Below are 26,911 nucleotides of genomic sequence, written 5' to 3'. Positions count from 1 at the left end.
GCACAGAGCAGGAGAAAAAAGCCTATATAACTCCTCAGTGTCAGAGAGGGAGGGAGAGGTGGCTGGGGAAGGAAATACGCAGGGATGCTGCAAAAGGGACAGCGAGTAGGGTGAGGAAAGGACAGAGAGTAGGAGAAAATCGGAGCAGAAGCTTGGAAATAGAGAGAGGGAAGGAAAAAGAAATTATTTGGCAAGTATTACAAATGGGAAAGAAGAGAAAAGGTTGCAAATGAAATGCAGAGGGTTGGAAAAAAGAATTAACATGTAGCTTTCAAGGTGGATGATGCTCTTCTGCACTCTCGCTGTTAACCTCAGTAATCCCACCAGTTTGTTACCTCATCTCTTGCTCATTTTTCCCTTTTATTTTGTAACCCCCAGGCTTGTGGCTGGAGGAGCCACCTGCACCTGGTTTTGTGCCTTCCTTCCTGCAGTGCTCTGTGCTTGGAAGGTCTCTTCTTGTCCATCCACATCCCAGTGATGATATCCACGTGCCAGTCTGCCTTGGTTGCCATGGAACCAGTCCATATTTTCCTTGTAGAAAACTGCAGTGTTCAGGGCCACTGCAGAAAATTGCTAGCTATGTACTTGGGAAAAGTGAGGAACAGTTCATTCTCAGATTTGGCATTTGGCTGCTCCTGGAAGAAGGCAGGAGGTTGTGAATATGAGTTACCATGTGAAAACAGCATAGCATGGGGATTAAGATTCCAGGAGCCCTCTGCATAACCCAGGCTGTGGGATTTAGTAGGATTGTAAGATTTGCAGTGTGATGCCACTTTTAGTTTGGCATTATCCTCCTGTGGCAAATATCCTACAGTGCAAGCAGAAACAGTGGAGCATGAAGTAAGTTGAAAGGGGCCCATTTGTACCTGTCTTGTAAACCTACAGATATAATATTTGCTACTGGTGTACTTTAATAGACGTGCTGACATGAAAATAAGTAATATGAGTTATTGCTTACAGGCACTTTATGCTGTGTTCTTAAAACCAGCTTTAGTATTTTTTTGCCTTATCAAACAAAGGTGTCTTTGTCCCTGGACTGCAGCTGCTGCAGCAGAGAGGCACAGGTGTGTTCAAAGAGTTCTGGTTCAGTGCCTTTCTCAATCACAGGCACAGAGTAAAGCCAAGGAGATAGACGTGTTGCAAGTCCAGTTGTCCACTGAGTAGGGAGACCTGATCCTGGAAGACCACTTTCTAATACTCTCAGAATTAGCAGAAACCCTACCCCCCCCCCCCCCCTTTTTTTCCCTTTGGCATTTTTTCCTTCTGTCTACCTTTAGATTATCTCCCATTTTTTCCCTATTGTGTTCAACGTGTGTGTCAGCTGCTCTGCACAAAAAATGTGCGTTACTTTTGATGAAGTACCCAGCAATCTCCAGAGCACACTGGGCATGAGTTACAAAAATTTTCAAAACAGAACAAGGATCTACCTGCCATTGAAATGCATTCAAATTTCTTCAAATATCTCAGCCCAAACAACTAGTCTTGATATCGGCATGCATGTCCAACCTACATTGGTGGTCTCAGATATTTGTTCTTACCAGGCTTAAAAATAAATTCAGAAATGAGCTGCTGAATCCCAGTGACTTTACAACATTGTTCTTGGGGACTGTGGAAAATCTGCTTGTGTGCAGGTTCCCCAAGACACCCAGAATGCAGGATGTTTTCTCCTGGCCCACCAGTGACACCAACGGAGTTACAGGTTGCTGTGAAATCTGGTGCCCGCCCATGTCTTGGAACAATGCATTAGGAGGTGGCTGTAGTGAACTCAGAAGAACAGACTTTAATGGATTCATCACGATTTTACCTCCAGCTGCTCCATCCCTGCTACACTGCAGAGCCATTGCCATGAACCTTGCCCACTACTTTGTCCACACCATCCTGCAATGGGTCTAGAAAGAACAAACTCTCAGAGGAGCTTTGAGTGCAGAGAAGGGCAGCCACGCTGGCAGAGAGGGAATGGGAAAGCAAGTGTTGATATTCCCATTCACCTCACACACCTGGAATCACAGAATTAATGCATCCATTGTAGACCTGAAATTTCCCTAGTGGTTAACTCTAATTTTCTGCAGCTCCAGAGACATTAGTGTAGTAATAATATTCCTAATAGCAGTGATGGCTGAGACAGATAAAAAAAGTTCACTTGTTTTGGGGCAAGAAAAGGATATGGCAGATATATTACCCTAGATACAGCAGATATATTACCCTAGATGAACTTGTTATTTAAAATTATTTCCTGAGAAACCCTAAATATCCTAATTTTTTTTAAATGAAGGCTAAAGACCTCATTTTCCAAGTAATGGCATGAACAACACTTGCTCTGAAAATAATGATCTGTAGGGAGGTCTTTTATCCAACCTTTCATGTGCAGAGAGTTCATTGGAATGGCTGCATGACTGAAAGAGTCTCTTACAGCTGTTAAGATACATAATCTTCCTTGTAAATCTGAATAGAAGATGGATTTCTTGCATCCTTTAGAGGGACACACGTGGGTCCTTGGAGAAGTCTGCCCCACCAGCAGCTACATGGAGTTCTCCATCTCACACTGAGCCCTTACTAGGTCTGGCAGAGTAAGTTAGGTCTAGCTGAGTGGAAAAGCCTCTGGAGGGAACTCAAAATGCCACAGAAAGAAAGGCCAGCAGCAGTGCTTGGGCTGTGTTTAACTCTGAGCAGCACTGGAGCAAAGTCCAGCGCAGAGCCCTGAGACGTGCCCTTGCTTCAGATGCCATCTGTACCTGATATGCCTGAGCACTCCTTTTTATGCCGTCCCTAGTTTTCCTTTTGCAGCTGATCTACCTGTAGGAACATTTTTTGTTGCTCTTCATGGTCTTGCCAGGCATGGTCAACTCCAGGCGTGCTTTAGCTTTCCTAGCCTCACCCCGCACACTTAGGCAGTGTATCGACATTTCTCCAGGTCACCTGTCCCTACTGGCACCTCCAGGATGCTTCCTTTGTCCATTTCAGTTTTGTCAGTCTCGTGTGACCTCCTGCTCCTCAGGATGGCCTGCTCTCGAGCACAGAGGAGAGGATCCTTAAAATCAGCTCCAGATATAAGCTCTGTCTGTTGGCTCCTGCACAAACCCGGAGCTTTTACAGTTTGAGGAAATAGGAAACAGAGAAACAGCCTGATACATGCAGTCAACTTATGCTGACGTGGATTTGTGAGGGAAGAAGTGCTTGAATAATACATGTGGGTGTTTGCCTAGCTGCATCTTTCATCTTGTCTATGAAGCCTTGGACAGTCATTTTTGATTGTTGCTACAGCAGTGGAAGGGGTTGGAAAGATGGAAATGGGTGTCTCCAGGGACTGGCCAACAGCAGTTGGTGGTCAGAGGGGCTGAAGTAAAGTAGTAAGAGGATGGACATGTTTCCATGTAGGTCAGTGCAGCCTGCCTATTTCATGATCCCTTTGCTTACATTTGGGGATAGCAGCGTCCTGCCTTTCCTCATGAGTGGCAGCGGGTGACCTGAAGCACCTTGCCCGTACCACCTACCTTGTACACTGATGCCTTGCCTGCTGAGCAGGGACGGCACAGACTATTTCACAGCTTGCTCTGTTCCACTGTGGAAGTGGTTTACGTGAAAGTGTATGTAGTCAGTGCCATTAATCCCTCGTCACTGGTTAAAGCCAGCATTCAGGGCCTCTCCTCCGAAGAAATTCCCTTTAACCAGCAGGTGTTTTCCCCGCGACTCTCACAGGTGGGGCACGACGGTGCTACCCCTGAGAGCTGCTGGCTGGTGGAAGAGCTCAGCATCGTCGTGCCCACCAAGGGTGTCATGTACAACTTTGTCTGTAAGTGCTGGCTGGCCCGAGACAAAGGCGATGGTCTCACCTCCCGAATCCTCAACATCCTGGATGCGGATTGTGTTAACATCGGTCTAAAGGTAAGCACTAGGCTGACCTGGTGTCTGCAGTGGTTGCACAGCCCTGTGCTGATACAGGTCATGTGCAAGCAGTTCTCATCCTTTGGTTTCTGCTTGTGGTTTCAGTCTTTTATTTGCATTGGGACATATTTTAATTTTCGCATAGTGTGGCTACATGTCAGCTTTTGTAATCTGGGATTGGGAAACCTTAATTCAGTTAGAAAATAATAATAATAGGAAGCTGTTGAAACATGGAGACATTTGTAAGTTTGATCTTTAAAATGAATAGCACATTAAAGTTGAACAAACAGTGGGAAAAAAAATATATTGTCTTTCCACCCAAATATAAGTAATCTGATGTAATGTGTGCCATATTTCAACAAAGGACAAATTGGAAAGCTGAGCTGTGCTGAATTTGGAGGTAAGATTTATAATAGAAATACTAGTCTAGATGAATGGGGCAATAATACTCTTTTTAATACCTGTATGGCAATTTTCAATCTCTATAGTTTTGTTTCTGTTTGCAGTGAGGTTGTACTTTCAAAGGACATTAATTTTTCTTTATGCTGCTCTTGATCTCCAAGCTAAATATATTCTCCTGAAATATTTTGTTACACACATGCACAAAAGCTTGCTAACATTTTTAGCATTTGTGGAGGATTCAACAACTCAGTGCAGGTTTCAGTGGTAAAATTTCAGTAAGAGGGGAAATAAACTCCTTCAGACTGAATACCAAGGTTAAAACCTAAAGGCTTAAAAACTTCCCACTGATTGTTTAACCTCCTGGATAAGGTTTGAAAACCCTATCAGTGATCTGATGGCTTGCCTCTAGATTGCGACAGATGTTAATGAGGACTTATATTCAGTCTTCCTCTAAAAGCCCAGTCCTGAATATTTATTTTCATAAACGTGCCACAAATAGACACATCTAACTAACATTTTTTCTGTGATGTTGAGCCAGAAACTCTTTGAAGGGTTTGAAGGAAATCAGGGGAGGAGTTTAAGTCGTGAAATCAGAAGTACACATTTGACTTTCTGATCAGTCTCCTAGTTGAGGGAATTTGGGACTGTTCCCTCATAAATAGGTGTAGTTAGAAAGTGAGTTAGTTCTATTTTTTTTTTTTTAATAGAGTTCAAAGAAGACAAATACCTTTAATGGTTTCAGGAAAGTTCATGCTTTTATGTTTGTTTGTTTTGTTCTTGCTTGACCCTTGCACAGTCATATGCACCCATTTCAATTTAATTTCCTTCTTGGCTTGATGTTCACTCTTGTTGTTTTAAATTGAGTTATTTGGCTTTCCAAACATAGAGAAAATAGTATCCATTACAGTCCTTAAAAATCTTTAATGTACTTTTTAAATTGTTTAAAAAATTTTCTTCTCCTACCTAGAGCAAATATAATGCTCTACTATGATTTTAAAAGTGTGGATGAATATGTGATGGACAAGTTGCTCAGGTTTAAACAAACATGAAAAATAATTTTTCCATGGCATTATTCCTTTGCACTGTTGATTTACATGGCAGCTACAATTCAGGTCAATAAAATCTGCATAGCATCTTACTGTTTGAAAAGTTTTGCTGAAGCTAATTTTTTATGTTCTTCCACCTCTTAAATCTGGAGGTCTTGTTACCATAGGCACAGGCTCGAAAGCCTCTAAGTGGCCCAGTAGTCTTAATGCCACTGACAGTCACTGGGATTTGCACGCTTTTGAAATATTTTATTCTGAATCTTATTATTCACATGTCAGAAGGAAAGAACAAAGTTAGGCTAATAAGGTGAAAATGATGCCAAGCAGCTTTTCACAAATTGGCATACCTTTCAAGTGTGAGATCTGGGAACACTGATGTGTTCCCAGATGCAACACTATGCATCCCATTGGGAAATAGGGTAGCTGCATTTTTCTGCCATACAAAATGTTTAACCTGTTAATGGTGTTGGATTAAATGTTACTCAGGTGGACACCAAGAACTTGGGGGAAACACTTTTGCAGCCAAGGGAAAGAAACAAAAGTGGTTTTAGGAGATTTTTTTTTTTTTAATGGTGAGAGTTTGGTTCTGGGCAGAAGTCTGGAGGAGTGGGAGGAGAAACCAGTAGCCAAGTGCTGGAGACCCACACACTCAAATCCCATGGAATGTTTATCAGGTCCTCATCATGCCACAAGCATTTTCTCATCCTAATGAATGTCCCTTGTCCTTGTAGTGTGTGTAGGCTGAGAAAATCTGCCCCAAAAGTCCTAAATTATGCAAAGGTGATGGTTCTGTAGCAAGTTTCATTCTCTCACTCTGCCTCAGAAAGCATTAGTATGGAGAAAGCCCAAGAATCCATGTTGTGACTATTTCTTACAAAGAAGCAGAACCCCACAGAGCCTGTATAGCCTTTTGCCCAGCCTTTTGTGTGGGTTAAGGACAGCTGTTTGATGAGATCTGATCATTTCAAATCCTCCCCAGATCCTCTATGAAGTCACGGTTGTGACTGGAGACATCGAAAGCGGTGGTACGGATGCCAGTATTTTCATGACTGTCTTTGGATCCAATGGGAACACCGAGGAGATACAGCTGGAAAAAAATGGAGACAGGTACAGTAGCTGTCATTTTTGTTGCTTAGAACTGGAGTGATGACAGATTCTGGTTTCAGGGCAAGAAACTTCTGGGGCTTGATCCTGCTCCCACTGAAACTCATTGATTTTATTGATTTTGAACTGGGCTCTTTTTAGGTGCTATTGTAATGTGTTTAGCAGAGTGGAGGAAAGGAGTGCACTGTATGGCCAGGGGAATAATCTGTTGTCATTTATAAGAATTTTGTTTAACCTGTTCATCAGTAGCCTTAAGGGATAAACATTGCTAACAAAAATATGAATGGTGAGGTCCCCCTTCAACCCCAAGAGGAACTCTTGACATTGCATGGAAACCACAGGTACAATTTCTGCAGAATGCATCTTGTGTGGAAAACAAGTGATTTAATCTAAACATCGTTTAATGGCTGTGATGGGAATGTAACTGCATAATGAAAGGAAGACAAACCAACACGCACATACCTGTCTTGGGAAGGTGCTGACTCTACTCTGCCTGCTCCTCCCGTCTGCTCAGCTGAGCAGATGTGAGCCAGCTTGGGACCTGAAGCTGCGTGAGGGGTGCCAGGGCTGAGATAGTAAGCTCCAGGCCCCGCTGAGAAGTGGGGTTTCTTAGTTTGGGCTCTGTGCCGTGCTACATCATCTGCCCAGTTTGGGAACTGGGACTGGCTTTTCTGCCGCTGGCACAAAAGGGACACGCGACAAAATCTCTCTGGGCAGATGTGGTCGTACTGTGCAGAGAGAGGCAAACAGGGTGTGAGCCACACGGAGTGCTGCACCGCGTGCTCAGATTTTGCTAAAAAGGTGAAGTCTAATGTTTTCTGCAGCAGAAAGAGCTAACAAATGCTGTAACCCTAGTTTGACGCCAGCACTTCTGCAAGCCAAAAAAACCCACATGCTACCAATTCATTTCCTGAAGCTTTCCTGTTCCTAACACCTCCCTCAGTACAGAAAGCTTTGGCGTGCTGAAGAATGAGCGTGGCACTAACCATCTTTCAGAGACCGTCTTCCATCATGCTTTAATTTAATTAGCTGATGAACTCTGATTTCGATGTTCTCAGCAAAGCACCTGCAGAGTGTCAGGAGGGCTGGAGCACTGTGCCACGCAATTCCAGCTCAGCTTGCGGAGGTGATGCTGGGCTCTCCTCGCAGCTCCGGGCGATGCAGCTCCTCCGCTGCAGCCTTGGGTACCACGTGCGGGCTGGGTAGCTGAAGACAAGGCTCCCTGCATCGAGGTGTTTGCTGAGGGGATGTTTTACCCGCCGCTGTCACAGCAGAGTGGGTGTCTGAGCAAGCACGTTCAGCTAGGCTCAAATCCTTTGTGTGGTTAGCTGGTAGCAAGCACCAGCCTTGTTCGCTCTGAGGGAAATGTAGCAGGGGTGCTGCTGATGAAAATCTCCGTGAGAAGCACGGCTGAGTCACGCAGGCAGCCGGAGCTCCGGGCTCTGCTCCCCACCGCAGGCATCCCACCTGTGGGCAACACACCTGGGCCACCAGCGTGTCCCAGGATCGGGGGCATCGCCACTCCAAGACCCCAGGCAACCCCACGCTGGTCTGTTTGCCGGTGTTTTAAGGCCAGCATTCAGTTCTGGTCAGCAGGAAAACTGACTGTGAATGTCCATATCTAAAAGCAAAGCAGAGGTCACATCACTGTGCATCACCCAAAATATCCAAAGGGACTGAGGCAGCTTCAAGCCCTCAAAAGAGGCATCTCAGCTTTGCCCTCTGTGGCCAGGCGAGCAATATGTATAACTAGGTGGCCTATCAAAAAAACTTCCCACTTGTTCATCTGTGTGGGATGGATAAAATCTACTATAAAGATACGAAGACACAGTAAAGGATGACACACAGTCCGTGGGGTGTTAGTTACCTGGGCTGTCTTCTGCCAGGAGATCTGCAAAAGACGATGGAAATTCATTGGGAACATATAAAGAAGAAGGACGTGTGAAAAACAGCTATTGATATGTTAATATATTTGGGGATGCACTGGCACATCTCTTCTGGCTAAAGGGGCTCTTTACCGCAACTCAGACGCCAAGAGTAAAGAGCTTCATCATCTCTTTAGTATCCTGTGCAGAGGATATTTATGTGCCCAAATACGCATATTACTGATTTCCACGCCACTCCCACGTGTCTTCCTCCAGCTGGTAACAACAGAGGCTTCCCTGGCTCCTGTTCCACACAGAAATCTCACCAGCCTTTGTGTGAGGGCTGGGCAAGAGCTGCTGAGAAGGCTTTGCCTCTTCACCAGGGCTGTCCAGGGTCCAACTCACTCACAGCAGCTTAGGGCATTGCGAAGAACTGTCTGTTTAACCTGTCACAGATTTAAGGCAATTTTAGCTACATTACTGCTATTGCCAAGGCCACTGGGCAATAGAAATATTTATAATTGTAGACATGGCAGGAAAGCTAAATGAAATCCCTCAGATAAATGCCTCAGTGTCCTGGAAAAGGCAAGGTGCCGGACAGCTCATCTCGGTACTTTGTCCCTTCTCAATTTTTTTTCAGGCTTCTGGTCATGTTCATATAAATTTGGGATAGAAAAGTGCTCCTGGGTCACAGAGTTTGTCACTTTAACTATTGTTTCCATCTCATATAGTGACTTCTTGGATGTAACAGGTGAATATCAGCCTTACAAGCTGTAAACAGGACATTCACTGAAGATAAATGATGGTTTGTTTTGCTGACAGACTGTTTAGCTTAAAGTTGCTCAGCGTGGAAAGGAGTGGAGTGAGAGGTCTCAATGAAGCTTTGTAGGAAACAGTGATGGTAATGAAAACTGATCACAGGATCATGGGGTAATTCAAGTTGGAAGGGTCACACCTTTTTCTGACATAGAAATGGGAATCAGTCCAATCCAGGCACAAAAACACATTCTCTTTCTCATGGTGAAAGGCTGTCTTGGTATCCAGTACCACAAAGAGAAAAAAAATGGAGAGGGGAGTTTTTCGGAAGAACAAACATGACCCTTAATAACTAGGAATGGACTGGGACCAAAAAGCCCTATCCAAAATCCTCCGGAAGAGGAGGGAAAGCAATGCCTGGATGAAAACTGAGAAGCTCAAGCCAATCCTTGTTGCTAACATCTGCAGCCGTGCAGGCTCAGATAATGGTGTGAGGATAATCACATTCATGCTGCAGGGTGTAATCTGAGCAGGGGTTGGTAAAGAAACATTTTTTTCTTCACATCCCTGGCACTGCACAGCTGTAGGAAGCTGAGTACATTGCCAGGAATGAGACAGCATCATTATGGATTATCTGTATTACGGCAGCGCCCACAGATTGCAGAGCTCTCTCCAAACCTCTCTGAAGACCCAGGTCCCACCTTGTAACTCACTGACTTGGAGAAGAACCTCAGCAGCAGAGTGCCACACTGGTGCTTGGCAGACCCACAGACTTGGCTGCCCTTCTGCCCTGCGAGGGCTGGATTCCCATCTCTGAGGCTGCAGCAGGTCTGCCGGAGTACCTGGGGGCAAACTGGCAGGCACACTTGCTCTGATAGAGTAATATCGAGCCCCAGGCAGTGGAGCAAGGGTTACTTCTTGGCATCATTAACATTAAGAGAGAGGTAGGTTAGTGTAATATCTACCTCAAGAAGCATACGTTAGCTGCTTTTCCCTTTTCCTTCTTTCTGCTGAGTGCTGTGGATAAGCAGTTCCCACACCTCAGTGTGCCTGTACACAGCAGCCTTGCACAGGGTAAGATGTTGGAAGCAACGTTGCAGAAACTCGTCTTGGTTCTTGCCAAAGACTAAGCTTGTTTGCAAATCCTAATTCCCCAAATTCAGGAGGGGAACGTGGGATGGTTTGGGCCCCTCTCTAACACTGTTTGCCTGCACTTACTAAATGTAGGCTTTGGGTTCCGAGTTGCAAGGTTGCTGTATTTAGCCAAGCTGCAGCTGGCGTCTATCACCAAGGCAAATGCAGAGTTATGTGATGCATCTTAGCGAAAGAAGATTAAGCACAACTGCTTCACCTTCTTGTAGAGATGGGCTAAGGGCAGGCACGTGGGCAGATGCCAAGAAAAAGGCGATGTGCAGAAATCTGGCTGTGAGTCCCTGCCTGCTGCTCTGGTTGCAATCAGAATGGTGATGCACATTGCAGGCTGCCTGGAAGGGCTCCAGGTACCTCGTATGGGCTTGATTTTCCAGGGGAGGAGGAATCCCTGTCAAATCTGGGCTGAGGTGTCTTGCCAAAAACACAGTAGCTGGAGATTGCAGGGCAGAAGAGCTCAAGTCCCATAAAGTGCACTCATAAACTTTTAATGTGAGGCTGCTGGCAAGGTGCGAGCTGCAGCGTGAGCAGGGGACCGTGGCTTAGCGAGGCAGCATGAAAGCTCCTCGGTCTTTCAATCCCTCCAGATTTGAGCGAGGCCAAGAGGACAGCTTCATTATGGAGATTGCTGACATCGCACCCCTGAGGAAGATGAGGATCCGGACGGACGGGAAGGGGACGCGCCCGCACTGGTTCCTGGAAAGGGTAATGTGCCTCACATCGTGTCTCCTCGTGCACCTCTTGTGTTGAAGCCTCTCTGCACTTGAGAAACAGAAGAAAGAGCAAAAGACTCACTTTTATTCATTTCCTGCCTTTTTCTATTCATTTTCTCATGTTTTGTTCCTGCAGGAATTCAGTCCAAAAAAGGGGGAGCAAGGGCAAAGCAGCGCTGTACAGCTGTTCTGCAGGCTTTGCTGGTAGGCTCTGCCTTCCTGCAAAAGAGCCTTGGCTTGCCACCAGGCACCTGCACTATTTTCTGGTCCTGGTGTTTTATCCCCAGCTCTGCAATCCCCTGCCCTGCTCTGACCCCATGGGAGAGTGGTCACCCCTCTGCCAGGCAGTCTGGGCCGGGTGGGAAACATCCAGATAAATCCATCCTTTCAGGCAAATTTCTCTCCCCCTTTCCCTTCTTCTAACATGCAGACCGATTTCTTTCTTTTCCTATTCATAAAAGCAAAGTGTCATTTTCTTCCTGAGTTTTGAATACAGCATGCAAAATGGCTCCGACTGCTTCTGCTGATTGTATTTTTCCCCGGTGTCCTATCTTGCAAAAAAGCTCTGTGCTTGCCTTTATCTCCTCTATCCAACCACCAGCTCCATGTAAACAACACTTATGTTTGGGTAGTAAAATGTAGTTTCCTTGTTATGGGCCCTATAATTGTATTTCTAAGATAGAGATAGAGTAACGTGCCAATTCCACACAATCAGAAGTCATTAAGGGAGGAAGGCATCTCTGCCACATTTATTTAGCATGCTGTTTCTGGAGCAGGTATCCTGCTGGATTGCTGTAGCTTAACTTTTTGATAAGAATAGGTAAAAACCCAATGACTTAACCCATGACCAGAAAGAATAGTACTTTTTTCTTTTTTCTTTTTTTTTTTTTTATTTTTTATTGACTCCTTTATCATTTTGGCTACTCTGAAGCTGCCTTTCATTTTCCCATAAATAATAGGTTTCTAAACACTGGTCCTAGGTGGCCCCCAGTTTCCAGTGCAGTGATGAATTGCTGTTCATCTACCATGGTCTACAAAGCTTTGCTTTTTGAACATTATCACTTCTAACTTTTTTCATAGTGACTCACGTGCAGCTTTCCATAGCAGTAGACCTTCAGCATATGTCTTCCAAATAGATGCCACATACACAACTTTTCTCCCTGCGGCTGCAGAATAACTCAATCTGTTCTCTGATTTGATTCCGTCATCTTGGTCAAGCTCTCTTTGCCCGCTCCCTTGTACCTTCCCCTGAGTTTTATAAATTGTATTCATATAAAATGAAATCATAGAAAGCTAATTCACCCAGGAGCATTCCAGATCTTGCAGACGTGTATTAGCAGTAGCTCAAAGGCAAGGGACGGCACCTCTAGGGGCAGGTGGCATATTTCGTGTTCCTCTCACCATCTCTGTCCAGCTGTTCCAACACCTCAACCTGCTGGAACCCACCCAAAGCAAGGCTTTCCCAGAGGTGTGGACAAAACATACTCTCATTTGGACACAGCTGATGGGTTTATAGCCCTCTGATAGCTGTACAGAAGCAACTGGTGGACCACTCATGCAACTCTTGGAGAAAAATACTTTAGAAACTTTTGAAAACTTTACCTGTAATTTGTTTTTCTTAGAGAAATAGAGGATCTCCTCGCTCCAGTGATACGTAGAGAACTTTATTTATTAGTTTTCGTTCCCACCTTCCCTGCAAAGGTAAACACAGCATTGGCATTCGCAGGCAGTGAGTCGGGACAGGAGCGCTCTGGAGGAGGGGAGGAAGGATTTGTGTTCCCTGATTTGTATTCCAGCCTTGAAAACTTATGTAGCTTGGTGTGACATGAAAACTGATCTAAGCCCATTTCCATTTCTGTCAAAAGTGCATATTAAAACTGCATAATGAAATACTTGTGGGGGTAGTGCTAAACTCTCAGACAGATGGTTCACAGTTAGTGCTAACTAGCACAGTGAAATGAGAAGCTAGATTAAGCTATCAACCCCATAATTAACCATTTGTTGCTCCATTTATCTACAGGATATTCTCAGTTTTCTTGTTCTATTAAAATAACAATAAATGATCTTTTTAATTCTCTTTGGTCTTTTTGTACACTATTTGCTGGCTATAATTTATAGTGCTTTTAGTTTACCAGAAATAGAAGTGCATAAATACCAATTAAAATGCATGAATTATCAATGATGTTGTACACAGCCAAAAGATTCAATTTACAAGCAGAGAAGTAGTCATATATTCTTTTTTTTTTTCCTGTCCAGATAAAATACATTGAAATTTCATTCAGAATCTCAGTAAAGCAAAGAACTTGGAGCCAAAGACTCCAACTGCACCAGAAGTGGCAATAAGATTTAAATGCCGATACTTAATCTATGAGAGGGAACAAAATTTGATGAGTGATGTGCCTGGTCAGACTCAATAGTTTAGATTATTGTTATTATTGATACAGCTACTTATATCTATGTACACTGTATGACATTTTATAGATGTGGTGCCACACTTTGCAAACAGAAAACCCCTCCACCCAAACGCTGCACTTTGACAAGCCGGAGCACGCACAGAGAGACTTGCTGAAAGCTCTCCAAAGCAGAGCAAGTTTCTGACCTCACCACTGCTGGGAAAGACGCGGAGTTTGGATATTTTCCTCTGAACCATTGCTGACTCTCATATTCTGCCACATCAAACTATGACAACACTGCTTGGTGTTTATGAAAAATCAGAGAATTGGTGACTTCTAACTCGGGGACATTGAAATCCATGCTTGGAAAGCTCCTCCTGGGCTAGCCAGTTCCTCAGGCCACGTGAAGGTTTCACCTGCTGCCCAGTGCCTTAGACAGGGAGTTGAAAAGCTAGGAATAAGAAGGGATGAGAGCTTTCCAAGTGAAGTAACAGGAACTGTCAGACTTGAATTCTGCAGAGTTGGTTCCCTTGGCATTTTAATGTTACTTTGTGCTGTCAAAGCCAGGCAGATAAGAAGCTGTCTTAATGAAGCACTAATTGCATTGCATTTAAACGTCACCAGTAATCCTGAATGTGGGACTTTGTCTTTATTCTCTTCTTTTTCCTTTATATGAAGGAGATTAAGAGAATTTGAGACAATTCATTATAGCTGAAGCTGGTTGTTGTTCTTTGCCACAAAGTCTTTCTGTTTTACAATCAGAGGACCCTGTCTTTAAGTGAAGACTAATGACATGCAGCAGGACCATAAAAAAGTGTGGTTGAGTCTTTAAAGATGAAATTCAGGACCTACTTATTTTGGTGTTAGCGGGGTGTGAACCCCTGGGGAGCGTATTTTTTATTGCAGCTTGGAGAAGCCTGGCTAGAGGTAAATCAAATGAATGGACATGTCAAACTTTCCCGTTACAGCATACAAAACATTATTAATTTCAAGTTGCTGGCTTAAAGTTCCTGGCAGCTGCAATGTTTGCTCAGCTACAAAGCAAATTATCAGCATTTTATTCATACACACTGCTCCCACTTTCTTTTCATGTTTTATAGGTGTTCTACAGCCCGGTTAAAATCCATGCATAATTAGCGATAATGCTTAAGCTTAAAAGCATGCGGTGAGTTTTAGGTATCCTAAAATAATAGTTTATATGAAATCATGACCCTCATCATCCAAATCACAATTCTGCATCAGCCTGCGTGTGTGCAGCACATCTCCTTCTAGGATTGGATTCGTTTTTGTGCCCTTTCAGTCACTGAAAAGTTACACTCAGCTTTTGCCTTTTCTACCAAACTATTTAGACCTCTTGTAGTCAGCAGGGAGACATCTGAGGGTCGGAGGGGTGCCTTCAATGGCCATTTACCTGTCCCAAGCTTGGACAGCAGCACGGGAATGATGTGCTGGGGTTGGACACCCGTGCTAGGTCGGGTAGCAACACAGCCACACTGGGATTTAGCAGGCAGCTGCCACAGGCCTCCCGTTCCCTGTGTGCCCCTTTTAGTATTTAGGGCATTTTAGTAGCCAGACGGTTTTCCCTAGACAGCATCTGAAGCACTGGGCGGGTTGTTTGCGAGAGGTCTGATCTCCTGGGCTGCAAGGGTGCTCCAGCTGGCAGCTCTAATCTGCTCCTACCCCCTGCTGCTTCCCTGGCATTTCCCTGCAAGCTTTGCTCAGGACACTTTGCTACTGACAACATCGCTGTCGTTTCTGAGCAGGGCAAAGGTAAAGCTGGCTGAATTTTTTCCTGCAAAGAGTTTATACACCTGGATGAAAAAAAAAGAAAAGGAAAAAAAGAAAAAAAAGACATTTTAATTCAATGTGAGATTATTCGTGGTTCAAATTTGCAAATTTTACCCAAAGTGAAGTTTCCAGGTTGGACTCCCAAGAGGATGCAGTTGTGGTCCATGCACCCATGAGAGAGGAGACCTCCTGCTCTGTACCCCAGCAGAGGGGCCCCGGCCAGGCTGGAGGAGACCTGAGGTGATGAGACCAGGTGGACACCTCGGTCAAAGCAGGGATTTGAGTCAATATCTCTTAGCTCACCGAGCAGTTCTCTGGCCACAAGTAGTGTCACTGGCTGTGAGCCAGAATCCTTTTTAAAAAGTGGGGAAGCTTCAGCAATGCAAAATATCCTGTGGCTCTGGGATGAAGGTGCTGGGTGATGGGTCCATGGCTAGAATCAAGCACAGAGAAAGCCACAGATGAGTGTATGAGTGTCCTACCCACAGAACTGAACAATACACACACAGCGCTGCTTCAGCTTCAGAGCAGCTTCTGCCCTCCTTAAAAATGTTTTTTATAAGCTGGAACAATATTCTGTTTTTGATCTACTGAAGGCTCTAGCAAAGCTTATTTGGGGTCAGCAGAAGGCTAGACTGGGACAGATGCAGTTTGAGGACAGAATTTAAGTATATTTTCTCTGAAGTTTCATAAGTTTCTTAGGCTGATATATGAGAATGTAGCAGATTGTGAATATAGGCAAGGGCTGAACCCTATGACATGCTAAGAGATGCTAAGTTAGATCGGGCTTTTAAGCCTTGAGAAGAAAAGGGTAAAGGAGAATCCAACTGCAGACTTCTGTTGCTTGAAGGCAGGGCACAAAGGCAGAGAATCCAGTCTCTTCTCAGAGGAGAGCAGTGAAAGGGCATGAGGCAAGGGACACAAATTGCAGAAAGAAAAATTCTGGTTGGATATAAGGAGAAGTCTTCACAGTGAGACTTGTGGAGCCTTGGAATGGGGTCCAGAGTGATGGGGAATCTCTGTTCTTGAAGATTTTCAAAACTCAGCTGGACATGGCCTTGCAGTTAGCCCTGCTTGGAGCAGCAGGTGGGACTAGACACCCCCACGTGTCCCTTTTAACGCAACTCTCCACAGTTCCATGATCCTTCTCTTCCTGACTTCATGTCATACTTCACTGACACGTCTTTCCATGGCCTTTGCAAAGATGTGCATCGCAAGATATTGTTTCTTGATGCTCTGCTTCACTTAGGTATGGTATCTGTTTCTGTCAGATGGTAACACAAATGGTACTTTCCATCCCTGTCTCCTCCCTTTGCTCCAACTCCCCCAGTTTAGCAACAAGTTACTGCCAGAGTTTTGCTGTAGGCAAGGGCAATGCCTTTTTCCCAGTCGACTGAATGCTCTGCAGAAGCCCAGTTCGACCAAGACATGGAAAGGCGGGTATTTTATTTGTTATTTGCTGGAGTAGCTCTCTTCCTTGTTCTAAATAAGTCCTGATTCTGTTCCTATCACCATAGCATCTGAGCTCCTGGCAGGGACACATGAGGCAGTATGACTAATATCTGTTGCATGTTGTTTGTTCTGTCACCTTTTCCCAGAGGGAAAAGTGTGTGAAAGCATTAAGTTCTCCTGGCCTAATTTTTCCCTGTGCATTTCCTTAACTTGTTTGGGGTTGATTTTGCATATCTCTACAATGATTGCTGTGTGTGTGCACAGAAGAAACAGGTGAAAGAAAGGTACCGTGTACTTCAGGGAGAGCTTAATGAGGTTTTAAAAAATTCTCTGTTCCTTCTTCTTTGGAGTTAATACCATACAGACATCCGGGAAAGGTCTGACTCTCACAGAGATGAGCTCTGCCCATAACATGTCAGAAGATCAAACTTCTTCCTATGCTTTAGCCCATACATGGAAAGGGCCAGTATTATGAAGACTGTTTCTCAGGACAAGTCACCACAGAAAATGTTGTCCATGAGAGAGTTCAATTTGTCCTGAAAGAACTCAGTACAGGTTTTCAAACTATGACTAAGCTCTATCCATGTTATACCACACTGTGCGCTTTATAAATTTAATCTTTGCTTTCATTCGAACTGTAGCTGTAGGTGTTTTTGTTGTTGTTGTTGTTTTTTTCCTTTATTTTGGCTGTTCACAGATAGTCATGAAGAACCTGAATAATCAAGAAGTGGCCACATTTACTTATGGTGAATGGCTGTCAAAGGTGAAAAATGCCACGGGAAGTCTTGTGTGCGAGATGCCAGCCATGATAAATGATGAGCAGATGATGGAGGATACAACGTACACAATTCAGGTTAAAACCAGTGATATTGGAGGTATGTCCATGGTGGATATTTTATGACTTTTCTGGTAAGAAGCTCAATTTTTAGCAATGGAAAACATCTCCTGATTAATTTGAAGCTATGTTAAGAAAAGTATAATCTAACCCTACTGTGCTGGAACAGTCATTTTGGCTGTCTGTTCATCTTAGCAAAGTTACTCTATGGGATTTGTTCTCATCTGAGCAGTGGGCATGAAACGTTTAGACACAAAGTCTAGATTTGACTGTTCACTGCTTCCTTTGAAGAAATCTCAATCATAAGTTATTGCCAGACCATTTTGCAATGGTTGGGAGCCCCCTTTTCCTTTTTGGTCAGGTCCAGTTTTAGGCATTGGAATGGGCTGCCCAGGGAAGTGGTTGAGTCACCATCCCTGGAGGTCTTTAAAAGATGTTTAGATGTAGAGCTTAGTGATATGGTTTAGTGGAGGGCTTGTTAGTGTTAGGTCAGAGGTTGGACTAGGTGATCTTGGAGGTCTCTTCCAACCTAGATGATTCTGTGATTCTAATGACCACATAGGGTGGACGAACAGGCTAATGTCAAAGCTTCTGGGCTCTGGATTTTTGCTTGGCACCCTCAGCTTTGTCCAAAGAGGACAGCAGTAATTCACCCTCCCTTTTTAAGTCTATTGAAACCGTTTATTCCTAGCTATGAAAAAGCATCCCTAAATACATATAGAAGAGGTAAAAACTGCAGAGCTTCAAGAGCCAAGAAATGGGATTTGTGTGTCATTTCCTGGGATCACTGCCTCTTTTCATGAGAACTTCTGTCAGGTTGCAGAGTGAAAGCTGCAACCATGTACACAATTGCTTCGTGCCAGCCTGGGGCATGTTGCACATTATCTTGCTGAGAACTTGTCTGAAACTTTGACCCTCTAAGGGTATTCTGCCACACCAGCTCACATATCACCTCCTGATCTCCACCCCTCTCCCTGTCTTCTCCCTCTCTCTCTTTTAAATTTACCAGTGGTATTTTATGCAGCTTGTGAGGTTTTATCTGAGAATATCAAAAATCTCTTGGCAAAGTGTCTTCATGCCACCTCACTATTTTTTATCTATCTATCTGCTCTGCCTGCTGCTTGTGTGAAAAACATGTAGTGAAATACTAAAAACAAAAGAGAGGAAGACTTGCTTATGTATCTGGCAATCCATCTAGTAAAACGGTAGATCTTTCTGTGACCTTTTTGTGAAATTCAGCCCTAACACACAAAGGCAATAGAAATGGAAACGAGAGGAGAATGGAAGATGACAGCAACAGGAGACAGATCTGCCCTTCCCATTGAATGGGGGATGACGGGTATTAATCATGAAGCATTTTATTTCATTATGAGCCACGACAACCAGTAGGAAGGAGCAGATTACAGAGAGATTTCAGAGAGTCTGTTTATGATTAGATCATACAGCTCACTGACATAGTGCTGAACTTTATCCAGCTTATCTAAAGAGGGTAAAAGTCATGAACCATCTCCCCTGTTTGATCATTATGTATTCCACTATTACTCCTGGTTCGACCAATTGAGGAGAAAAGACCTTTTATCCTTGACAGTCAGTTTATATATGTTATATCATTTCCTGACATGCTGATATTGTCTAGGGACAGCAATACTCCACTGTGAATAGAATCAACAGTGTTTATTTCTAGGTATAAAGTTTTTCTCTGCAATTGCTTTCAACTTTCCAGTCCATCAGAGACAATGAAAAATAAAAGAATTAAAAAAAAAAAAAAAAAAGAAAGTGAGAGAGAAAACACAGAGTAGGATTTGTCACTCCAAAAATTTTACTTCTGATCTTAACTCCTTCTAGGCTAGATTATTTCTGGCCAATTCATGCAGGAGAGGATTCTTAACCAGTGGGCTGGCGCATCCTCTGAAGTATCCTTCTCACTCCTTCATCAGATTCAGACAAAGGCAAGACAACTAGGCTGGACTAGATGGATAAAGTTGGGGAAAATGAATCCCACCAAAATTGTCCTGCAACAAACTTGAAAGAAGTAGTCATTTCCTCTCCACCGTATGCCATAAACACAATAGCAGTCTTGTTTCACTCTTTCTTCAAAAGAAACCCTTTGACTTACAGTTTGACTTTACAGAAGTCGTTTACCTTGGATGATCACATAACATACAGAGGCTGTATCAGTGAAAATCTTATCCTGCAAACAGAACAACTCCTGTCTCAAAGTTCAAAGGCCACCAGCTATACCTCAGATGGCAGCTCTCAGAATACACACTGATAAGGGGAGAAGGGCTTGTTACAGCAGGCACATCCTAAGCCAGGTGGGGAGTCCTTGGTTTAAACCAAGATCTGGATTTACTTTTGGTCTTGTAAGAGAAGTACAACACAATCTCATTTTCTTCAAGGTATGACACACAGGTAGAGCTGGAGCACGTGAAATGACACAGAAATGTCCTCACCATTTAATTTTGACTTACGCAGCCTTTCTGTGCTCTATATGCAGGCATCATACACATGGTAATGCAATAAAAGCTGAGGCAGAATAAATACTGCTTTCTCATTTTCCAAGCATTAACGAAGCAGGAGGTTTTTATCTCTGCTGTTATAAGATTAATTAGTATGTTGTCAGCTCAACTACAGCCTACAAATTACATAATTTAAGACAGTTGGTGTCAGTTCCTAGTGCCGTATCCAAGTCCCCATTAAGTCAAAAGAAGGACATTCTTTGGCCTCAGAAGACTATGACTCAAATCCAGTTTGGTTAAAAACTATGCAGCTGCTCAGTAAAAATCATAAAATCATAGACACTTTTGTTGGAAGGGGCCTCTGGAGGTTATTTTATCCAGCTTCCACCTCAAAGAACTATTGCCAGCACTAGGCTGGATTGACCAAGGTTCTGCCTGTCTCATCTTGGACACCTCCAAGGATGGTCGTGCCACCACCTCCCCAGGCACCAGTTCCAGACCTGCACCATTTTCCTAAGAAATATTTTTCTCCTAATGTCCAGTCTGGACCTCCCCAGCTGCAATTTCTGGCTGTGGCTCCTTGGTGTATGTCATCTCCGCAGCTCATGGCCCTGTCATCGTTTTATTGCTCCCTCTACATGGTCACAGGGTCCTTGTTCACCTGTGCCAGCTCTTCTCCCCTGGCCTCTCCTCACGGCCACATGTCCCAGCACCCATCCAGTTTGGCAACCATCTGCTGGGCTCTCCCTGCTGTCCCCATGTCCCCCTTGACCTGGGGACCCAAACCGACATAATGGTGTAAGTGGGGACTCCTCAGCACTGGGCAAAAGAAGCAAGATCTTTCCTTCAGCAACTGATTACCCCTCCTGTTGTAGCCTAATTTATGGTTTGTATTGAACACTGAGAACTTGCTGTTAGATCAGGTTCATCCCAAACATGAATGTTGGTGCCACAACCTCTGGGTCCTCTTCATCTCCCCAGCACACCCATGTGCAGAGGTTATTCCACCCCAGATGCAGAACTTTGCATTTCTCCTCTCTGAACTTCATGAGATTTCTGCTTGCCTGGCCCTCAAGTTTCTCAGGGTCCATTTGGGTTGGAGTTCTGCCATTCAGTGTGTAACTCACTGCCCCAGATTTAATGTCATCTGCAAATCTGAGGATACACTCTGTCATCGTTTAGGGTGTTGATGACGAAGTTCAGTGGTGCAGACACTGGTAATGACCTTATTATTAAGTTATTGCACTTATTGCCAGCTAAGGCTTGCACAACCACAGGGTTTTCATCCTTTCATTTGTCAAATTTGTTACAGTTCCTAAGTGTGCCTGACAGTTTCCTGGAATTAAAATTTAAAAAAAAAAAAAAAAAAAGAAGATGGAGGGATGGGGGGTGGGGGAGGGTGACAGGGAGAGAGAGACCAAAATAGGTGAAACGTACATTGATTCAGCAATTTCTGTTCTTTTCTTTCCCATCTCCTGCTAATTGCTTGTGAGGGAAATGTCACAGCATGAGGCCTCCATAAGCTTCTTCCTGCTGGGAAGGTTTTGCTAGGAAATGGTTGGTTCTGTGCTTTTTGAGACATGGCATTAATTGGGAGCCTGCTCCTTGTAAGGAAATGGACTTTAGTTTGCTTTGTCCCTCACATCAACAAGCTTTAGGGTCATAAAAGGTACTACCAGATGAACTGCCTGAATCCCTGAAGTTTTATCTCACTTCTTATGTCCTTTCCAGGGAACTGCTGAAAATTAGCCCCAATTTAACATACACATTTTTTCACGTAGACATCAAATGATGTTTTACCTCTTGCCTATATGACCCTCTCCCCCCCCACCTTTTTTTTTTATTTTAGATTTTTTTCAGTCCTATAAGAAAAGTGGTGATTTCTTCCTAATTTAAGTATTCAAATGATTATCCTGAAGAAGTGGTAGCTTTATCTAAAATTTTTCATCCCCCCTGACTTTGTCTCTGCATTGCGTTTTGAATGGAGTTGTGGGAAATACAGTCTGTGTGGTCCGAAGTGGATTTACAATACTGTTGTATAAGAAAGGTTTGGCAGGCACTTAGAGTTTTCAGAGCTAGGATATCCAACCAAGGGCAGCAGACACTGACTTTCTTTGTAAAACAGATTTGGGTTTGATGATCTTATTTGTATTTGCTAAAATTTAAGGGCCTCAATTCTGACATACCGATGAACATCTGTCCACGTGGAGTCAAGTTTCTTTCTATGAATCTCCTTTCTTATTGTAGCATCAAAAATAAAAAGGAATAAGATGATAGTTCATAATTTTGGTCAAATTTTAAATAGTACCCTGTAAAACTGTGGTAACGTTTTCAGCTAAAATGTTCACAAGGTCATTTCAGGTGATGGTATAGACTCCAGAAATTATGAAAATTGACGGCTTTTCTGTTTTGTTCTGTAAAATATGTGCAGTAATGGACATATGTAATTCAATGTCAGGTAATAAAGACCATCTTAATGTATTTTCCATACATGTACATGAGAAAGGCTGGGAGTTGTATGAGAAAAGAGGACTTTTTCCATTGGTTCAACTTGGACAATATTTTGAGAAATGGGAATATAGGAGAAGGCTTATGGGAGAGGGAAAGGGGCAGTGGGCCTCAGAATGCCACAGTGTTTTGGCTGATCATCTGCATTTTGCTTTTAAATCCATCAGGAGTAAATATCTGTGCTCCCTATTAGTGCTGTTACCATCACACTCACCATCCCTTGACCACAAGACAAGGTGTTCCAGCTGTATTTGGGGGACAGGATCCAAGGGCTGGCTTGTTAGATACCATGGGGTGTCCTCCTCTTAGGATCCTGCACAGATTCACAGTAATTTGCTAACTGTACCCCAAGAAACCTGAGCATCACTGCAGCCACCCCCAGCCTGCCTTTGATGCCTCCCTTTCCGCACATTCGGAGGCTGGGTGTCAGCCCTGCACGGCGGGGCAGCTCGTGACGATGTGCCTTGCTCTGTCTTCCAGGAGCAGGCACGGACGCCAACGTGTCCTTGGTTCTGTTCGGGGAGAACGGGGACAGCGGGATCCTTGCCCTGAAGGAGTCCAACAAGTCCAACAAGTTCGAGAGGAACCAGATGGACGAATTCAACTTCTCTGACATGCTGAGCCTGGGAGACCTCTGCAAAGTGCGGATCTGGCACGACAACAAAGGTCAGGGCAGTGACGTGGGGTCTGGGACAGCCTGCCAGGAGGGGCAGACACCTTGGTGGCCACGGGGCAGGCTGAGGGCACCGTTCCCAGCTCTGCTGCAGACTGGGTAACCTCAAGGATTTTCCTTGGACCCTGTGTCCCAGCTCGTCTAGACCTGTGCTCTTCATGCCTGAGTCCGTCTCCTCCTGTGCTCGTGTAGGATCTGCTCGAACAGGTCCCCAGCTTCCCTCAGAGCCAATGCTGCAGCACAGATAATGATATCGCCTCCACAGCACAGGCATTCAGCCTTCTAGACCCAACACAGCAGCTCCTTTAATGAAATACTTTTGTCACAGGCCAGCATGGCACTTTTCTCGCAATTTAACGCTCTCCGCCTGACACTGACACATGGGGTAATGCAGCCTGACATAGCACGGTGAGCTTTGGAAGACAGAAATAAAGATCTCTGTCTGTCTTTATTAAAATCAGTACATCATACAGTGGGTGTGCAGTGCCCTGCTGAGAGACATGCTGACGTTTCCCTGCTGCTGGACACCCTAACTGGTTTCACAAAGAGCAGCAGTGCCTGGTACCGCTGTCAGAGTCACTTGTGGTGCTGTTCAGGTACCAGGCAGCAGCTCATAACAAATACATCAACCACGCTGCCGTGATGACATCTCATCTCATCCCTACCCAGCTGACTTCTTTGTCTAAAGGAGGCGATTTTGAATTAAAAATGAACGGCTTGCTAATGGCAGGCCCTTGATGCACCCCAAAGGTGAAGCTGGATGGCTCCCACAGGCCCACCAAGTCAGCATTAACTAGGTGGTCTGAGAGCTGGTTTTACCTGATTTTAGTTGCAGAAACACCTAATTCTTTGAATCTGCTGTTTTGATGATGAAATGGAAAGGGCTATTGAAATCCCCACTGGGGTTTTAGCTCAGCAAACAGGCATCTCTGCAGTTGCAGGGGTGGTTTCGATGTCGTTCTGAGAGCAGCAAGAAACCACCATGGACTTGCAGATTCCTCTTTAAATATATTACCAGCTAAAATTTCTACAATGAGAGCATCTTCCGCAGGAGACCTCGTGGCTCCCAGTGGTCGATCATGCTAACAGAATGAAATATACCCACCAGATCAGAGCTGAACCCCAGGGCTCAGGCACGTGAACGGGCTGGGACGTAGGAAAGCAAGGACTGGGTCAGACCAAGGAGCCATCGAGCCCAGCAGCTGTTTCCAACAGCAGCCATCACGGGGTGCCTGAGGAAGAGAAGGAACTGAGCGAGCGTGTGTAATCCTGCCTCATCCTCTGCATCTCACCCTGCATCCCTCAGGGTGTCTCCTGCACTGGTTATCGTTTTTGTCCATTAAGTAATGTGCAGTGAATTTTCTCATTCACGTGCTTGTCCAGACTCTGCAGGGGACATTTAGCACCCATGGCAGTGAGTCCCACGGGTCTTCTCGCTGCTCTGTGATGAGCAACTCCTCTTTATCTTGCATGGGGCGCCTGCTGCCTTTTCCTTCTTGCACGAGTGATCATGGTTCACCTTCTCCTTGCCACTGGTGATTTTATTGTCGCACTCTGTGGAGCTACCACTTTGCAGCTGAGCTATGGTAATTGCTTTTTACATGCTCTTGGTTGGTGGCAAAGGGAGTTAACAGAGCTTGGCCCTGGGCTAAGCAGTAAATAGTCTCAATTAGTTTAATTTTGCTGTTGGCTAAGAGTATGTAGTCAGATAGTCACCACAAACCAGCTAAAATAGTATACCATGTGTCCAGAACCTGGAAAAATAGTGCATATTTATGAATAGAAGTACACTTTGCAACCTCATATTCTCTTTCCTTATTTCCCCCATATCTCTGGTTTCCATTTATAAGTAATATTTAATAGGGATTTTACCAGACCTAGCTGACTGTGGGGTTAAGCCTTGGACAAACAATGTGCTCAGGTTTTGTTCAGCATAAATGTAGTTGTTTTTCCTCTCGGTGAGGAGGACAACTGTAGTTTAAGTCATAACATATGTTGTCTTCATTGTTCTTGCATTAGTCATGTGAAAGGCATATCCTATCTACAGCTTCACACAACAAAGCATGACAGTTTGTTGGGTGTGTAGAGTATTTATTACTGCTGGGATCCCAGGCTATAGCTGTCCTTTGCATACATGCCTGCTCTCTCTGTATAATTTATATAGGTTGGCTTTGCCACTGGTTAGAAATTCCTGGCTCCATTTTTTTGGAAAGGAGTAGAGAGGTCAGGGGTCAAGGGCCATGTATGGTTTTCATCAGATGCTTGGGGGACTTTGGGTATTAAACAGAAATATGCTTATATTTACCATTAATTTCAAGCATCAGATTTTGCTCATTCTTTCCTTATTTTTTTTTCTATTTTGGCCTAAATGTTTCTCTGTCAATGTTGTGTGGAAAACTTAGCCTCACACTGGACTACCCCATTGCTCCTCACAGGCTGCATACTTGGAATATGGATGATGTTCCTCCCCTAAATTTCTTTATATCAATTATATTATGATATATATCAGCCTCAATGGCAGCATCAACTTGTTTTGACTCACATTACGTCCTACTAATCTAGCCCATGGGCTTCTTAAGGGGACAGCTAAGCAATAGGTCTTCTTTTTCCTTTAAAAATAACCTGGTCCCAGGAATAAGTCAACCAGGTGACCCCCATTTGGGGGTAAAATGGACCTAAATGTCTTGCCTAAGGTGGCTGTTTGCCATGAAATCCAGCTCAGCATCCGCCCCCATCAGGGAAGTTTTGCTGCAGTGGGTATGCCAGCAGTTCACATCCCCCTTTTTTTTTCATCGTTTCACTGAAATTTGACTGTACTGGAGTGTTCAGAGTTGAAGAGACAGTAATTGCAATGGCAAAGGCTGTCAGGAGGTCTTTAAAACATAAACACTGCATTTGTCTCCTCAGGAAAAGCATGTCAGAGTGCCAGTTTTTATAGTCCCACTTTAATGTTTTTAAATGTCACTTTCCCCACCAAAACCACAGAGTGGCACCACTGTGTGAGATATAAAGCAGGAAAGAAGCCCCCATCTAATTCCTTCCACTCCAGTAGGATTGACTAGGGAGGAAGTTGGTGCTCGTTTGAAAACAGGCTGTTTAGAGACTTGGCAACTGCAGTTTCAAGGAACTTGTTCCTGATTTTTCAGATGTTTAGAGCTCACCAGCAAGAGTCTGGTAACAATGAACTGAGGTGAATGAAATTTAGCTTTGTTTTGCTCCATGTCTTTTTATCCTGCCCTTGTTCACTTTGAGATACTGATGTTCAATTTAATATATTTAGACTCCCTGAGCAAATTTAATCATTTCCAGCCTCCCCATCTCCTGATCTCAGATAGTCACTATGTATTTTCTCATATCTCAGTTCATTTACTTCTGCATTTATGCAAGATCAGAATCTGTAGGTCTGTAGAAATGCTGGCTTTCTAAATGTAGGTCTCATTTTTTTGCCCTTCGGTTTAAGGACTAAATCACCATTCTGGAAGTACCGCTTAAAGTTTCACAGTATCTCAGTAATGAAATTATTTAGCTGTAAAAACTTTTTGATGTTGTTTTGCCATTTTCTCATTGCAACAAGGAGATGTGGGAAATGTGGATTTAGCTCCCTCATCTGCCTGAGTAGATCTGAACCCAGACGATAAACAGTCTTTCTAAAGTCATTAATTTCAGATTCTTGATTATCTCAGTTGCCATCAGCCAAGGGGAGCCAGTAACAGTCTAATTATGGATAAACCAGGCTTCTCTGTTATTATAAAAGCAAAGATAGAAGCAAATAACCAGGTTATGCAGCCCAACTCCTTCTTTGCCTCAACAGGGCCCTTCTTTCAATTACACCAACTGCAATGACATTGTCTAATTGAGTTTTAAATAGCCTAACTGCCCCAATGAC

At 44.0% G+C, this 26,911-nt stretch overlaps 1 protein-coding gene across 1 annotated transcript in view; it reads left to right on the top strand.

The window, feature by feature from the left end:
• LOXHD1 (lipoxygenase homology PLAT domains 1) overlaps positions 1 to 26,911 on the top strand; it is a 155,874-nt gene that overhangs the window by 115,647 nt on the left and 13,316 nt on the right. The window contains exons 33-37 of the mRNA XM_083816422.1: positions 3,697 to 3,882; positions 6,310 to 6,437; positions 10,792 to 10,909; positions 17,248 to 17,425; positions 22,833 to 23,018. Of these exons, the coding sequence (XP_083672548.1) occupies positions 3,697 to 3,882; positions 6,310 to 6,437; positions 10,792 to 10,909; positions 17,248 to 17,425; positions 22,833 to 23,018 (796 nt within the window). The remainder of the gene's footprint in view (positions 1 to 3,696; positions 3,883 to 6,309; positions 6,438 to 10,791; positions 10,910 to 17,247; positions 17,426 to 22,832; positions 23,019 to 26,911) is intronic.

This window comes from Anser anser (genome assembly GCF_964211835.1).
Source record: "Anser anser genome assembly, chromosome: Z".
Classification (NCBI taxonomy): domain Eukaryota; kingdom Metazoa; phylum Chordata; class Aves; order Anseriformes; family Anatidae; genus Anser; species Anser anser.
This window is presented reverse-complemented; position numbering and strand designations above follow the sequence as displayed.